At 46.7% G+C, this 14,699-nt stretch overlaps 1 protein-coding gene across 15 annotated transcripts in view; it reads right to left on the bottom strand.

The window, feature by feature from the left end:
* The window catches only part of ADAT1 (adenosine deaminase tRNA specific 1), a 95,422-nt gene that overhangs the window by 66,420 nt on the left and 14,303 nt on the right, over nucleotides 1-14,699 (bottom strand). For 13 of the 15 annotated variants that reach the window (XM_073308392.1, XM_073308399.1, XM_073308402.1 and 10 more), the window contains exons 4-5: nucleotides 7,093-7,147; nucleotides 6,136-6,350 (exon numbers count right to left, since the gene is read on the bottom strand). In XM_073308392.1, the coding sequence (XP_073164493.1) occupies nucleotides 6,136-6,350; nucleotides 7,093-7,147 (270 nt within the window). The remainder of the gene's footprint in view (nucleotides 1-6,135; nucleotides 6,351-7,092; nucleotides 7,148-14,699) is intronic. The other 2 variants (XM_073308406.1, XM_073308397.1) reach the window with 1 other exon arrangement.

Here is a 14,699-nt window from a genome sequence, read left to right as displayed (position 1 = left end):
AATACGTTGATGATCTGTTATTGTGCTCTACAGCCAAGGCTGCCTGTGTACAGGACACTCGAATCCTTCTTTTTGCATTGGCCGAAAAAGGTCACAAGGTGGCACTCTCCAAGCTACAGTTTGCCCAACCCGAGGTGGAATATTTGGGGCATCGTATTTCATATGCTTCTACTGCACTTACTCAGGACAGGATTGAGAGCGTTCTGAGTATGCCAAGGCCTACCACTAAAAAGCAACTCCGCCAGTTACTGGGAGCAAGTGGCTATTGTAGAGCCTGGATTCCGGCTTATGCGGAGTTAGTGCACCCCCTCACCGATTTGCTGCTGGATTCCGTTCCCGAACCCTTACCATGGACGACTCTACACAACAACGCCCTTACCGCCCTCAAACAAGCATTAACTTCTGCACCAGCCCTGGGCAGACCGGATTACGCAAAGCCTTTCACCTTATTTTGCCATGAACAATCTGGCACAGCGTCTGGTGTGCTAACTCAGCCCTTTGGGCCTGGCCAGCGACCAGTGGCTTATTTTTCGGTCCTTCTTGACCCAGTGGCTCAGGGTCTTCCGCCCTGTCTCCGCGCTGTTGCGGCTGCCGCTGTGTTGGTCGAGAAAGCCTCGGGGCTTACCTTGGGCCACCCTCTTCTAGTTCAAGTGCCTCATGCCGTTGCAGCACTTCTTAATCGTGGATCCACGCAGCACCTCACAGCAGCCAGACTGACCAGGTACGAATTGGCCTTGCTCGCCAATCAGGCTGTTACCCTACGCCGCTGCGAAGTCCTGAATCCTGCAACCCTTTTGCCTCTGCCTGAGGATGGGGAACCTCATAATTGCCTCCACGTGGTGGATTTGATCTCCACGCCTCGTCCTGACCTCTCTGATATTCCATTGCAGAATCCTGACCTCCAATTATTTTGTGATGGTTCCGCCTGTCGGGACGAGTTTGGGGCCTTACGAGTTGGCTATGCAATTGTTACCCTGATGGCAACGCTTGAAGCGCATGCCTTACCTACACAAAAGTCAGCGCAAGCAGCAGAACTCGTGGCGCTTGTTAGGGCCTGTCAATTAGCTGAAAACAAAACTGTGGCCATCTATACTGACTCCAAATATGCCTTTTCGGTATGCCACTCTACTGGACAACTTTGGAAGCATCGTGGGTTCCTTACCTCCAGTGGCTCTCAGATCTCCCATGTTGCCTTGATTTCTGCCTTGTTAGAGGCTATTCAACTTCCTGCAGCTGTTTCGGTTACACACTGTAAGGGCCACTCCCGCGCCTCGGACGAGGTTTCCAAAGGAAATGCTGCAGCCGATTCAGCGGCCCGTCATGCTGCCCTCTGTGGGGCTCCAGCCCCTTTTCCTTTTTTGGCACCCCTGCTACTGCAACCAGTGACGCCAGCCGTTTTGCTCTCTGCCCAGCAGACGACGCCCCCGGCCGAAGTTAGCCGTTGGAAATCCATTGGATGCCACCTAAATGAGGACAACCTCTACGTCAGCCCGGACGGTCGTCCGGTTCTCCCAAGACAACTCCTCCCTCAGGTTTCCCAGGCACTCCACCTGGCCTCGCACCTGGGAAAGGGGGGATTAGTGGCTCAAATGGAGAAGTTGTTTTTTGCTCCGGGGGTCCATGCAGCTGCGAAGACCGTCACTGCACAGTGTGAATTGTGTCAACGGTACAATCACCAAGGAGCAGTCAAACCACAAGCTATGGGACATTGCAAACTGCCTGAGTACCCATTTGCTGTGGTCCAGATGGACTTCATGGACTTACCACCAGTGACAGGACTAAAACACCTGCTTTTTTCAGGGTGGGTTGAGGCTTTCCCCACTCGAAGGGCAGATGCAGTATCCGTAGCGAAGTGTCTCCTCAAGGAGATAGTGCCCCGCTTCGGGATAATGACTCGTTTGGAAAGTGACCAAGGCCCCCATTTCACTTCCCAAATTATTCAACACTTAGCAAAGGCCCTCGGCATAAAACAAGCCTTGCATACCCCCTATCATCCACAAAGTTCAGGAAAAGTAGAAAGGGTGAATGGGCTGATAAAAACCCAATTGGCAAAGCTATGCGAACAGACTGGATTAAAGTGGCCTGAAGTGTTACCCATAGTGTTAACCAATCTTCGTAATACACCCCATAGGAAGCATTCGTTGACACCGTTCGAAATTCTATTTGGCCGACCCTTGCCGATTCCTCTAACCAGTGAAGACGGGTTTGCCCCAGCAAAAACTTCATTAATGGCTGGGCAAGATAAGTTGGCGGGTTACTGTCGCATGTTGCAAGATGCCTTGAGTGATGCATGGGCCAGAGTAAAAGATGCCCAACCTTTACCGCTTGATACTTGTGCGCACTCTCTTTTTCCAGGAGACTTTGTCTGTGTTAAAATCCATTGAAGGAAGCATTGCCTGGAACCAAGGTGGTCGGCCCCGGCCCAAGTCCTTCTGACTACTCCAACTGCAGTGAAGGTCGAGGGCATCGATAGATGGGTGCACTGCAGCCACTGTAAAAAGGTTCCTGCTCCAACATCCCCAACGACTCCCATCACGACCGCCGCTTCTACATGAACTGGGTACCGGTCAATCAGCGGAATCAGAAGCAGTTACAGAACTCTGGAGTATTAGTATACTGTTACAAATATTGTATTAATATTATTTTTTTTTAGAGTTGTTAGTAGCTGGTAGTGTTTATAATGTATGTATGGCTATGGGCGTTAACCTGGACCTCTGCCCTGGGGGGTTGGGATAAAAATACGTTTCTACAATTAGCCCAAAATTTAACCAACGCATGGAATGTTAGTGACTGTTGGGTGTGTTCCCACTTCTCTTCCCATTCACTGCAAGGGTTCCCCATTTTGCCGGTTCCAGCGCTCCTCAATTCTTGGCAAAATGGTTTGGCGTGGTACGGCCAAAAGGGAAAAAGGGGAAGGGGACCCATAGATTTTAGGACCTGGATCCCGAACCATCGCCCAGACTTGCTCGTTAAGGCCCCCTTGTGCGTAGAAAAAAGGTCGCTACGCACCCGAGGCAAAACTACTCTGGGAAAATACCCGAAAACCCACTGTGAGAAAATTCTAATTTTGGGAAACAATGCAAGTACTACTCTTTTGCTGTATCCCAATGGTACTGAGGTAGCCAACTATGCCCGTGCTGGAGGCTATGTGGGGTACATTCTCAGAGAAAATGCGACTCAATTTGCCGGCCTTACATTATGGAAATGGGGGGGAATAGGACCCAATCCTGATGATGCTGCATCCCTGGTGGGACGATTGCAGGAAGTATCTCAGAACTCAGGGGGCAATAAAGGCAACTATAGCATAGTATTAGGAGATCATCACTTATGGTGGGTATGTGGCATTTGGACAGGAAAGACCTTGCCCCCAAAGTGGTTGGGAAGATGCACGGTGGCCTTTGCCTGGCCAGGAGGGATGCATCGTAGAGACTTAATAGAAATCAGAGACACAACCCGACGAACCCGTCGAGATACCAGTTATAATCCTATTGTCCAGGAAGGCAGTACAGGCATGCGCGCCTTCCGTATTCTTTTTCCGTGGGTGGGGGTGGGCCAACTTGAATACGCGCTAAAAAATATGTCAGCCGAAATGGAAATATTTACTAACGCCACTCGAGATGCAATCCAAGCTTTGCAAGAAGAAATAAGCTCACTAGCTCGCTACAGTATGCAAAACAGGTTGGCCCTGGATCAGCTTTTAAGTGCACAGGGAGGGGTGTGCACATTTCTCAATGCCACATGCTGCCTTTATGTAAATCAAAGCGGACGCATAGTCACAGATACTAACATAACTGCAAACGTGTCAGCCTTCTTTCATAAGCAGGCCTCTATTTCTCCCAGTGTGGGCTTTGACTTGTGGGGCTGGCTCACCAGCTGGTTGCCTAACTTTGGATGGCTAAAAACCTTGTTTGTGTATGGAGTGGGATTCCTTATGATTGTGGGTCTGCTGTTCTGCTGTGCGTCCAGTTGTTGTGCCCTCTTCCACCGGGTATGTACCAAAACCATGAGCCCAGCAAAGATACTATATGTAAAGAAGGGTGGTGTTAACCAAGATGAGAAACATATGAACATGTTAAACAATGAATAATGAGCCATGTAAGATAATTATCTTCAGGCTCAAAGGGGGGAACTGATAGGGAAAAAACCCAGAAAACGACCCTATAATCATGTAAAGCTACGCTGCTGTCTTTTTTTCTATGCTTATTTGTCCTTTCTACTTTGTTTATGGATAGAAAGAATGTGAACTGTGTGTAACCTGCACTCCCTGCTTTTGGGGAGAGAATTCCTTATGCAGATAAGCCTCCATGCTCGTACCTACCCCAGAACTTCAAACAGACTGGGTTAACCGGTTCAAACTGGAAGAGATATCACAATGTATGTTGAACCAAGCTATAAAAGCTCATCCCTGTTCTTTGTTCGGGGCTTCACCATTTTCCTCTGAAAAGGAATTGGTGAGCCCTTCAGCTGTCGTATTTGCTAGCAATAAAGTGCCTCACTTTATCAAAGAGCCAAGACTCTGTGTTTTGTTTGGCTAATACAGAAGTCCAGGGAAGGCTACCCTCCTAACCCTAGACGGGAGGGGAACCCTTTTTCCCTAACAGTGAAACACTGGAATGAGTTACCTATGGAGGTTGTGGAATCTCCTTCCTTAGATATTTTTAAGGTCAGGCTTGACAAAGTCCTGGCTGGGATGATTTAGTTGGGGATTGGTCCTGCTTTGAGCAGGGGGTTGGACTAGATGACCTCCTGAGGTCCCTTCCAACCCTGATATTCTATGATTCTAAGAACATTTTGTATAGTAAACAGAGTTTTTAAATAACTTCTCACTGTCCTGGACCTAAGTTATTGGGAGCCAGAGAAAAGGAATGAGAGAGAACTGGAATGCAATAAAGGGGGTTGTGTGGTTTCTTTTTAGCTTCTTGATAGCCAGTGTGGGGGAAAACAGGAGCACAGTTTGTGACTGGTTGGTGAGTCTAATTTCAATGTTAACCACCAGTTTTGGGACAATCTGTTCTCCTTTTTGAAGTCTACCCTGATCTTGGCATTTTCAGCGAGGGCTACCACAGGCACTCCGGGTCACACCTAGAACCGAAAGGGGCTGATACATAGCCGACAGAACATAACCCTGAGGAATGTTCCCTCTAATTTTTGACAGGCCGTGTGCGCAAAAAAATTCATCTGTGCAAATTGTTTTGGTTCTGTGCAAATTTGTGTGTGCCTGGTGTTTTGCCGTGTGCATGGGGTTTAGGATCTGTGTGCATACGCGCACAGCTTAGAGGACAACAGTGACCCTGAGTATCCTTCCTTCTCTTCCCACACTTACATTTGAAGATCCGGATTCCTGTCCCAAATCTATGTTAGTGAAGAAGATTGTATCAGTTTGTTGTACCAAATTGGTGGAAAATCACTGATGTAAATTCACAGTTTGCTACTTTTTAGAAGGCCTGCACTCTGACTATGCCAGTTCATTCTCAGTCAAGCACGTTTCAGCGTATTTGGAATGTTTTAGCAAAACCTTTGTAGTAGGGTCAGTGTTGAAAAAGCAAACCTGGGACAAAAGTGCATCTGTATCTAAGGGCACATATGAAACAACAATAGGCCTAACTACTTAGTAGGTTGGGGACTCATGTTCTTGGGTTTCACTGATAGAATTGCAACACTGTCATTTTGGACACTGCATCTTTTTATGTCGGGGGAATAAATCTGCTGTGAAGCGAGTCATACAGCATGGGTTTTGGATTTCATTTTATTAAAAAATCCTACTAATTTATTGGATTTTTGGGGGATTGGGGAATAAAATAATTATCTTTAGCCAACAGAATATAATAAACGTACTTGGGCTCCCTATGAGAGGTGAGTAGGCAGGTAAAGCAAAGCAACCAGGAAAAATGACAGGCTTCGTATGACAGGATCACTGGCAGATGCTAGTTTTGGGGCAAGAAAATGGTGGCCCATATCTCTATCTAATCAGGAGAGCACTGAAGCACTTGTATGTATTGAACAGGGTACTGGCTTACACATATGCTCCCTTCCCACATCAATATACCCAATAGGGTAGAAAGTGCAGCGCACCAATTTGCCAAGCCAATGCTGATCCACTGCATATGTTACTGATATTAATGGAGGCTGGCTCACCCTCTCTCAGCCATGGTTGGGGTAGCTGGCTCAGATGCATCAGGCAGGGATGAGAGGGCGAGGGATTGGCTCTTATGTACTTACAGGGGGTATGGCTGCAGAAAAAAATAAAGGTGATATGTGGTTTGAGTTTCCATTTCCCACTCTCAGTCCCTGGGCTGAAGATGCTGCCCTGTTGGTGTGAGGCTGCCAGCCACAGCTGGTAGAGGAGATACCTAGAGGGCAAGAAAGGGTTACTGAGAATCACTCACTTATCTTAGGACAGAGGAAGAAGTAAAGATAATTAAATTAAGGCCCACAAATTGAGCCCTGCATTAATACAAAATTTGTATCTGCATCCAATCCATGATCCACCTAAGCGATCTGTGGATAGCCATAGATTGCGGGGCTTTAAATATATAAAATTTGGATCTGCATCCATCCACAATCCACAAAAAATGGTTCGTGATATTTACAGATTTGCAGGACTCTACCCACAAACCTCTAGCCAGTTGATACTGAAGTGCACTACAGTGAGTCAAATGGCTGGTTAGCCTTCTATAGGCAGATATGATCCAAAAGACTCCACAAGGACACCTGCTGTCTGATCAGAAGCTTCATAGTGAGCCCAGAGGACCTGGATTCAGCCCCATGAGAAGAGTTATTTTTGCAAAGCCTGTATACAAAGGGGCAGGAAGAAGCCTGGGTGTGTAGGACAGGAGAGAAAGGGAAAAAAAAACAGACCTGTGCACAGGACAGATACATATTGCCTGTGGAAGGAACATGGGAGGTGCTAGCCGCTCCCATTCTCTTCTTGCACAGCTTAGCTCATTGGAGAGGGGAAAGGGGCGGTGTTCCAAATGTTACAGGTGAAGGACACATGCATTTACATTATAATAGCGTAAACACCCTGAAGAAAGGGGATATGACCAAACCGACCACTGAACAGATAACACCACAAGGGGCTTAATGTCTCACCTCTGGAAACTCCTCTTGGCAACGACTTCAGCATGACTGTCGTTGAGAATATCCCCTGCAGCAGCATCCAAAAAAATTAAATAATTCAACATTACTGCAGACCAGACAGAAGGAAAAAGTCACATGCAACAAGCAGAGCACCATCTAATGAGGCAGACGTGTGCACTCTGCCGGCTGCCCCAGCATTTCGTGGGTCTGAAACTATTATTAGTACAGTTGTCCGAACTAGGCTATCCTAAAATATTTAAACAACTCATTTACCATAAATGCTTACTGTCATACTCTTGCCCCATGATGCAGTGACTCTTGCAGCCCACTACCAACCCAGAGGACCATCACCTAAAGCCATACCTCTTTGGGCTATGATCCAGTCAGATCCTATAAGGTAAGCAGGGCTGGGACAGTACTTGAACGGGAGACCTCTAATGATCTCATTCCACAGCATTCACAGCAGGCATGTATAACAGTGATGGGGAGTATATGGGTGTGCACACTGGAAAAAAATAATTTATTCACCACACTGGACGTGGGCCCACTGGAAATGAACTTCCCAAAGCATTTAGCATTGCACAGCTTTATGTTCATTAATCTCCTTTGTGCTGGGTTGAATCGCAGAAACCTCCTGGGAGCTGCCACCTAATGTGCCAAGACTACTTCTGCCCCTGCTTTCCTGCCCAGACAGCTTAGGACTTCAGTGCCCTGCCTGGTTTGAGCCAGACCTGCTAGCCTGCTTCAAACCCAGACCGAAGTCTGAACCACATCCCCCAACAGCTGTAGGCTTAACTGAAAGCAGCTTACAGAAGCGTGCCTGTCTAACACTCAGATACCCAATTCTCAATGGGGTCCAAACCCTAAATAAATTGGTTTTACCATGTATAACGCTTATACAGGGTAAACTCATAAATTGTTCACCCGCTATAACACTGAAAGAGAGATATGCACAACTGTTTGCCCCCCAGCCAAGTATTAATACATACTCTGGGTTAATTAACAAGTAAAAAGTGATTTTATTAAATACAGAAAGTAGGATTTAAGTGGTTCCAAGTAGTAAGAGACGGAACAAAGTGAATTACCAAGCAAAATAAAATAAAATACACCAGTCTAAGTCTAGTACAGTAATAAAAACTGAATACAGATAAAATCTCACCCTTAGAGATGTTTCAATAAAAGTTTCTTTCACAGACTGAAGCTGAACACCTTCCTAGTCTGGGCACAATCCTTTCCCCTGGTACAGCCCTTGTTCCAGCTCAGGTGGTAGCTAGGGGATTACTCATGATGGCTTCCTCCCTTGTTCTGTTCACCCACTTATATATCTTTTGCATAAGGAGGGACTCCTTTGTCCCTCTGGGTTCCCACCCATCCTTCTCAGTGGAAAAGCACCAGATTAAAGATAGATTCCAGTTCAGGTGACATGATCACATGTCCTGTGACAACCCAAGCCTTCATTCCTTCCAGCCTGACTCACAGGAAGGCCCGCCTGCAAACATAGCCATCCAGTCAATTGTCCTGGTTGATGGGAGCCATCAAGATTCCAAACCACCATTAATGGCCCACACTTTGCATAACTACAATACGCCCTCAGAGTTATATTTCATATTTCTAGTTTCAGATACAAGAGTGATATATTTATACAGATAGGATGACCACTCAGAAGATTATGAGCTTTGTAATGATACCTTACAAGAGACCTTTTGCATGATGCATATTTTAGTTACATTATATTCACACTCTATATATAGAGTAAAAAGAAAAGGAGTATTTGTGGCATCTTAGAGACTAACAAATTTATTTGAGCGTGAGCTACAGCTCACTTCATCGGATGCATTCAGTGGAAAATATAGCGGGGAGATTTATATACATAGAGAACAGGAAACAATGGGTGTTACCATACACACTGTAACCAGAGTGATCACTTAAGGTGAGCTGTTACCAGCAGGAGAGAGGGAGGAGACGACAGACCTTTTGTAGTGATAATCAAGGTGGGCCATTTCCAGCAGTTGACAAGGACGTCTGAGGAACAGTGGGAGGTGGGGGAAATAAACATGGGGAAATAGTTTTACTTTGTGTAAATGACCCATCCACTCCCAGTCTCTATTCAAGCCTAAGTTAATTGTATCCAGTTTGCAAATTAATTCCAATTCAGCAGTCTCTCCTTGGAGTCTGTTTCTGAAGTTTTTTTGTTGAAGTCTTGCCACTTTTAGGTCTGTAATCGAGTGAACAGAGAGATTGAAATGTTCTCCAAGTGGTTTTTGAATGTTATAATTCTTGACATCTGATTTGTGTCCATTTATTCTTTTACATAGAGACTGTCCAGTTTGACCAATGTACATGGCAGAGGGACATTGCTGACACATGATGGCATATATCACATTGGTAGATGTGCAGATGAACGAGCCTCTGAGAGTGTGGCTGATGTGATTAGGCCCTATCATGGTGTCCCCTGAATAGATATGTGGACACAGTTGGCAACGGGCTTTGTTGCAAGGATAGGTTCCTGGGTTAGTGGTTCTGTTGTGTGGTTGCTGGTGAGTATTTGCTTCAGGTTGGGGGGCTGTCTGTAAGCAAGGACTGACCTGTCTCCCAAAATCTGTGAGAGTGATGGGTCATCCTTCAGGATAGGTTGTAGATCCTTGATGATGCGTTGGAGAGGTTTTAGTTGGGGGCTGAAGGCGATGGCTAGTGGCGTTCTGTTATTTTCTTTGTTAGACCTGTCCTGTAGTAGGTGACTTCTGGGTACTCTTCTGGCTCTGTCAATCTGTTTCTTCACTTCCGCATGTGGGTATTGTAGTTGTAAGAATGCTTGATAGAGATCTTGTAGGTGTTTGTCTCTATCTGAGGGGTTGGAGCAAATGTGATTGTATCGTAGAGCTTGGCTGTAGACAATGGATCATGTGGTGTGGTGTGATCTGGATGAAAGCTGGAGGCATGTAGGTAGGAATAGCGGTCAGTAGATTTCCAGTATAGGGTGGTGTTTATGTGACCATCGCTTATTAGCACCATAGCGTCCAGGAAGTGGATCTCTTATATGGACTAGTCCAGGCTGAGGTTGATGGTGGGATGGAAATTGTTGAAATCATGGTGGAATTCCTCAAGGGCTTCTTTTCCATGGGTCCAGATGATGAAGATGTCATCAGTGTAGCAGAAGTAGAGTAGGGGCATTAGGGGACGAGAGCTGAAGAAGCACTGTTCTAAGTCAGCCATAAAAATGTTGGCATTCTGTGGGGCCATGCAGGTACCCACAGCAGTGCTGCTGATTTGAAGATATACATTGTCCCCAAATGTGAAATAGTTATGGGTGAGGACAAAGTCACAAAGTTCAGCCACCAGGTTTGCCGTGACATTATCAGGGATACGGTTCCTGATGCCTTGTAGTCCATCTTTGTGTGGAATGTTGGCGTAGAGGACTTCTACATCCATAGTGGCCGGGATGGTGTTATCAGGAAGATCACCAATGGACTGTAGTTTCCTCAGGAAGTCAGTGGTGTCTCGAAGATAGCTGGGAGTGCTGGTAGCGTAGGGCCTGAGGAGGGAGTCTACATAGCCAGACAATCCTGCTGTCAGGATGCCAATGCCTGAAATGATGGGGCGCCCAGGATTTCCAGGTTTATGGATCTTGGGTAGCAGATAGAATACCCCAGGTCGGGATTCCAGGGGTATGCCTGTGCAGATTTGATCTTGTGCTTTTTCAGGGAGTTTCTTGAGCAAATGCTGTAGTTTCTTTTGGTAACTCTCAGTGGGATCAGAGGGTAATGGCTTGTAGAAAGTGGGGTTGGAGAGCTGCCTAGCAGCCTCTTGTTCATATTCTGACCTATTCATGATGACGACAGCACCTCCTTTGTCAGCCTTTTTGATTATGATGTCAGAGTTGTTTCTGAGGCTGTGGATGGCATTGTATTCTGCACGACTGAGGTTATGGGGCAAGTAATGCTGCTTTTCCACAATTTCAGCCTGTGCACGTCGGCAGAAGCACTCTATGTAGAAGTCCAGTCTGTTGTTTCGTCCTTCAGGAGGAGTCCACCTAGAATCCTTCTTTTTGTAGTCTTGGTAGGAAGGTCTCTGTGGGTTAGTATGTTGTTCAGAGGCGTGTGGAAATATTCCTTGAGTCAGAGACGTCAAAAATAGGATTCTAGGTCATTACAGAACTGTATCATGTCCTTGGGGGTGGATGGGCAGAAGGAGAGGTTCCGAGATAGGACAGATTCTTCTGCTGGGCTAAGAGTATAGTTGGATAGATTAACAATATTGCTGGGTGGGTTAAGGGAACCACTGTTGTGGCCCCTTGTGGCATGTAGTAGTTTAGTGTCCTTTTTCTTTTGTAGAGAAGCAAAGTGTGTGTTGTAAATGGCTTGTCTAGTTTTTGTAAAGTCCAGCCACAAGGAAGTTTGTGTGGAAGGTTGGTTTTTTATAAGAGTATCCAGTTTTGAGAGCTCATTTTTAATCTTTCCCTGTTTGCTGTAGAGGATGTTGATCAGGTGGTTCTGCAGTTTCTTTGAGTGTGTGTGGCACAAGCTGTCAGCATAGTCTGTGTGGTATGTAGATTGTAATGGATTTTTTACCTTCAGTCCTTTTGGTATGATGTCCATCCGTTTGCATTTGGAAAGAAAGATGTCTGTCTGTATCTGTATGAGTTTTTTCATGAAGTTGATAGATACAGCTAAATTCCATCTTAAGTGATCACTCTCCTTACAATGTGTATGGTAACACCCATTGTTTCATGTTCTTTATGTATATAAATCTCCTTACTGTATTTTCCACTGAATGCATCTGATGAAGTGAGCTGTAGCTCACAAAAACTTATGCTCAAATAAATTTGTTAGTCTCTAAGGTGCCACAAGTATTCCTTTTCTTTTTGTGAATACAGACTAACATGGCTGCTACTCTGAAACCTATATACAGAGTGTGTCACATCCTTAACTGCCCTTCTTTAAAAAAACAAAAAAAAAAACAAAAAAAAAACCTCAGGCCATGGGTAAGACACTAAGGCCTGGTCTACAGTACACAGTTATTTCAGAATTAGCCGAGTTACTTTGAAATAAAACTGATTCAGTCCACACAACCAAACCAGTTTTTTCAATTTAAAGGGCTCTTTAATTCGATTTCTGTACTCCACCTTGGCAAGTGGAGTAGCGCTAAAATTGAGATCGCAGTTCCGGGTGACAGGTACTGTGGATGCAATTCGACATTACTGGCCTCCGGGAGCTATCCCAGAATGCTCCCTTGTGACTGCTCTGGACAACACTCTCAACTCCGATACACTAGCCAGGTAGACAGAAAGAGACTACTCCAGGGACACAGAGCAGTATTGTACAAAAATCAAGGAGCTCAGGCAAGCGTACCAAAAAGCCAGGGAGGCGAACGGGCGCTCTTGGTCACAGCCCCATATATGCCGCTTCTAACATGAGCTGCATGCAGTTACGGGGGGTGACGCCACCACTACCCCACCACTGTCCGTGGACACCTGCAAGGGAGGAGTAGCACGGAGCGAGGCGGATGAGTTTTTGGAGGATGAAGAGGAGGACGACAGTGCACAGGCGGGAAGTGGGGAATCCGTTTTCCCCCATAGCCAGGAACTATTCTTAACGCTGGAGCCAATAGCCTTCCCCCACTCCCAAGGCATGCTCCTGGACCATGACCCTGGAGAAGGCACTTCTGGTGAGTGAGAGCTTGATCGGAGCCATGCGGTGGAGGATGGGGAGGAAACCCAGCCGCGCTGGGCTGTTTGCGTTTAGTTTAAAGGTCTCATCCCTGCTCAGAGCCTCATCAGAGCCATGCGGTGGGTGGGGAGCGAGGGGGGCGGGGGAGGGTGTTGTGTGAAGCGATCATCCCAGAGAGCCCGCAAACCCTCCTTTTATATGGCAAACCCACCAGGCATTGCTCGTTATGGGAAAGGGGGCCCGGCAGTTTGAAAGCATTGAAATGAATGCAGAAGAAGCAGAACCCCGTGTGCCCCTAGGGCTTACCATGGCTGCCTGCAAGCTGAATTCTGTTGCCTGGTTGCATGTGATGGCTTACTCACACCAAAGCGGCAGGCACTTCAGTATAAGAGGCAAAATACGACCTTGTACAGAAAGAACATGTGCTGTGTACTATGAATTGCCTGTTTCACTGAGAAAGAGTGTCCCCTTTGTTCTCTAAAATGTATCTTTTAAAATACTACCCTCCCTTTTTCTCCTCCCAAAGGTGCAAATGTTTCAACAGGGCCCCTATCTACTCCGTCCCAGAGGCTGGTCCAGATTAGAAAGCCGAAAAAATGAACTCGGACGACATGGACGACATGTTCCTCCCGCACTGATAGGGCCCAGCTGAATGCGTGGAGGCAAACAATTGCGGAGTCGCGAAAAGCGTTACATGAATACGAAGAGAGGAGGGACACGCGCGATGAGAGCAGGCAGGATGCGATGGTCAACTTCATGGTGGAGCAAACTGACATGCTCCACTGTATGGTGGATCTAATGTGGGAAAGGCAGCAAGACCAGAGACTGCCGCTGCAACCCCTGTATAACAGCCCTCCCTCCTCCCCAAGTTCCATAGCCTCCTCACTCAGACACCCAAGAACATGGGAGGGAGGGGGAGGCTACGGGGATCCACACAGTCAACCCCAGAGGATTGCACAAGCAGCAGAAAACTGGCATATCAGAAATTTTGATTTGGTTTCTGGAGTTGTCCTTCCCTCCTCCTCCTCCTCCACCCCCTAACCCAACACCCCCCCCCCCCCAGCTTCTGATTTCTCTCATTATTTTGTGCAACAAATAATAAAGAACGGTTTTTAAACAATTGTGACTTTATTTCCTTTCATATATATAGGGGGCGGGTAACTTTCAGAGAAACAAACTGTCACACCGTACCCTAACCAGTCATGAAACTGGCTTTCAAAGCCTTTCTGATGTGCAGCACACCCTGCTGCACTCTTCTAATCGTCCTGTTGTCTGGCTGTGCGAAACTGGCAGCCAGGCGAGCTGCCTCAACCTCCATCCCGCCATAAATGTCTCCCCCTTACTCTCACAGATATTGTGGAGCACACAACAAGCAGCAATTACAATTGGAATATTGGTTGTGCTGAGATATAACTGAGTCAGTAAACTGCGCCAGCGCACTTTCAAACATCCAAAGCACATTCTACAACCATTCTGTACTTGCTCAGCCTGTAGTTGAACGGCTCCTTACTACTGTCCAGGGTGCCTGTGTACGGCTTCATGAGCCATGGCATTAAGGGGTAGGCTCGGTCCCCGAGGAGAACTATAGACATTTCAACATCCCCAACAGTAATTTTCTGGTCTGGGAAGTAAGTCCCTTCCTGCAGCTGTTCAAACAGACCAGGGTTCCTGAAGATGCGAGCATCATGCACCTTTCCCAGCCATCCCACACTGATGTCGGTGAAACGTCCCTTGTGATCTACCAGTGCTTACAGCACCATGGAAAAGTACCCCTTGCGGTTTATGTACTGGCCGCCCCGGTGTTCGAGGGCCAAGATAGGGATATGCGTTCCATCTATTGACCCTCCACGATTAGGGAACCCCAGCGCATTAAAGCCATCCGCAATGGTCTGCACATTTCCCGAAGTCACTACCCTTGATAGCAGCTGGTCAATGATTGTGTTGGCTACTTGC

Source organism: Lepidochelys kempii, chromosome 12 (assembly GCF_965140265.1).
Source record: "Lepidochelys kempii isolate rLepKem1 chromosome 12, rLepKem1.hap2, whole genome shotgun sequence".
In the NCBI taxonomy this organism is placed as follows: Eukaryota; Metazoa; Chordata; order Testudines; family Cheloniidae; genus Lepidochelys; species Lepidochelys kempii.
Note: the sequence above shows the minus strand (reverse complement) of the source record. Positions and strands in the feature narration are given on the sequence as shown.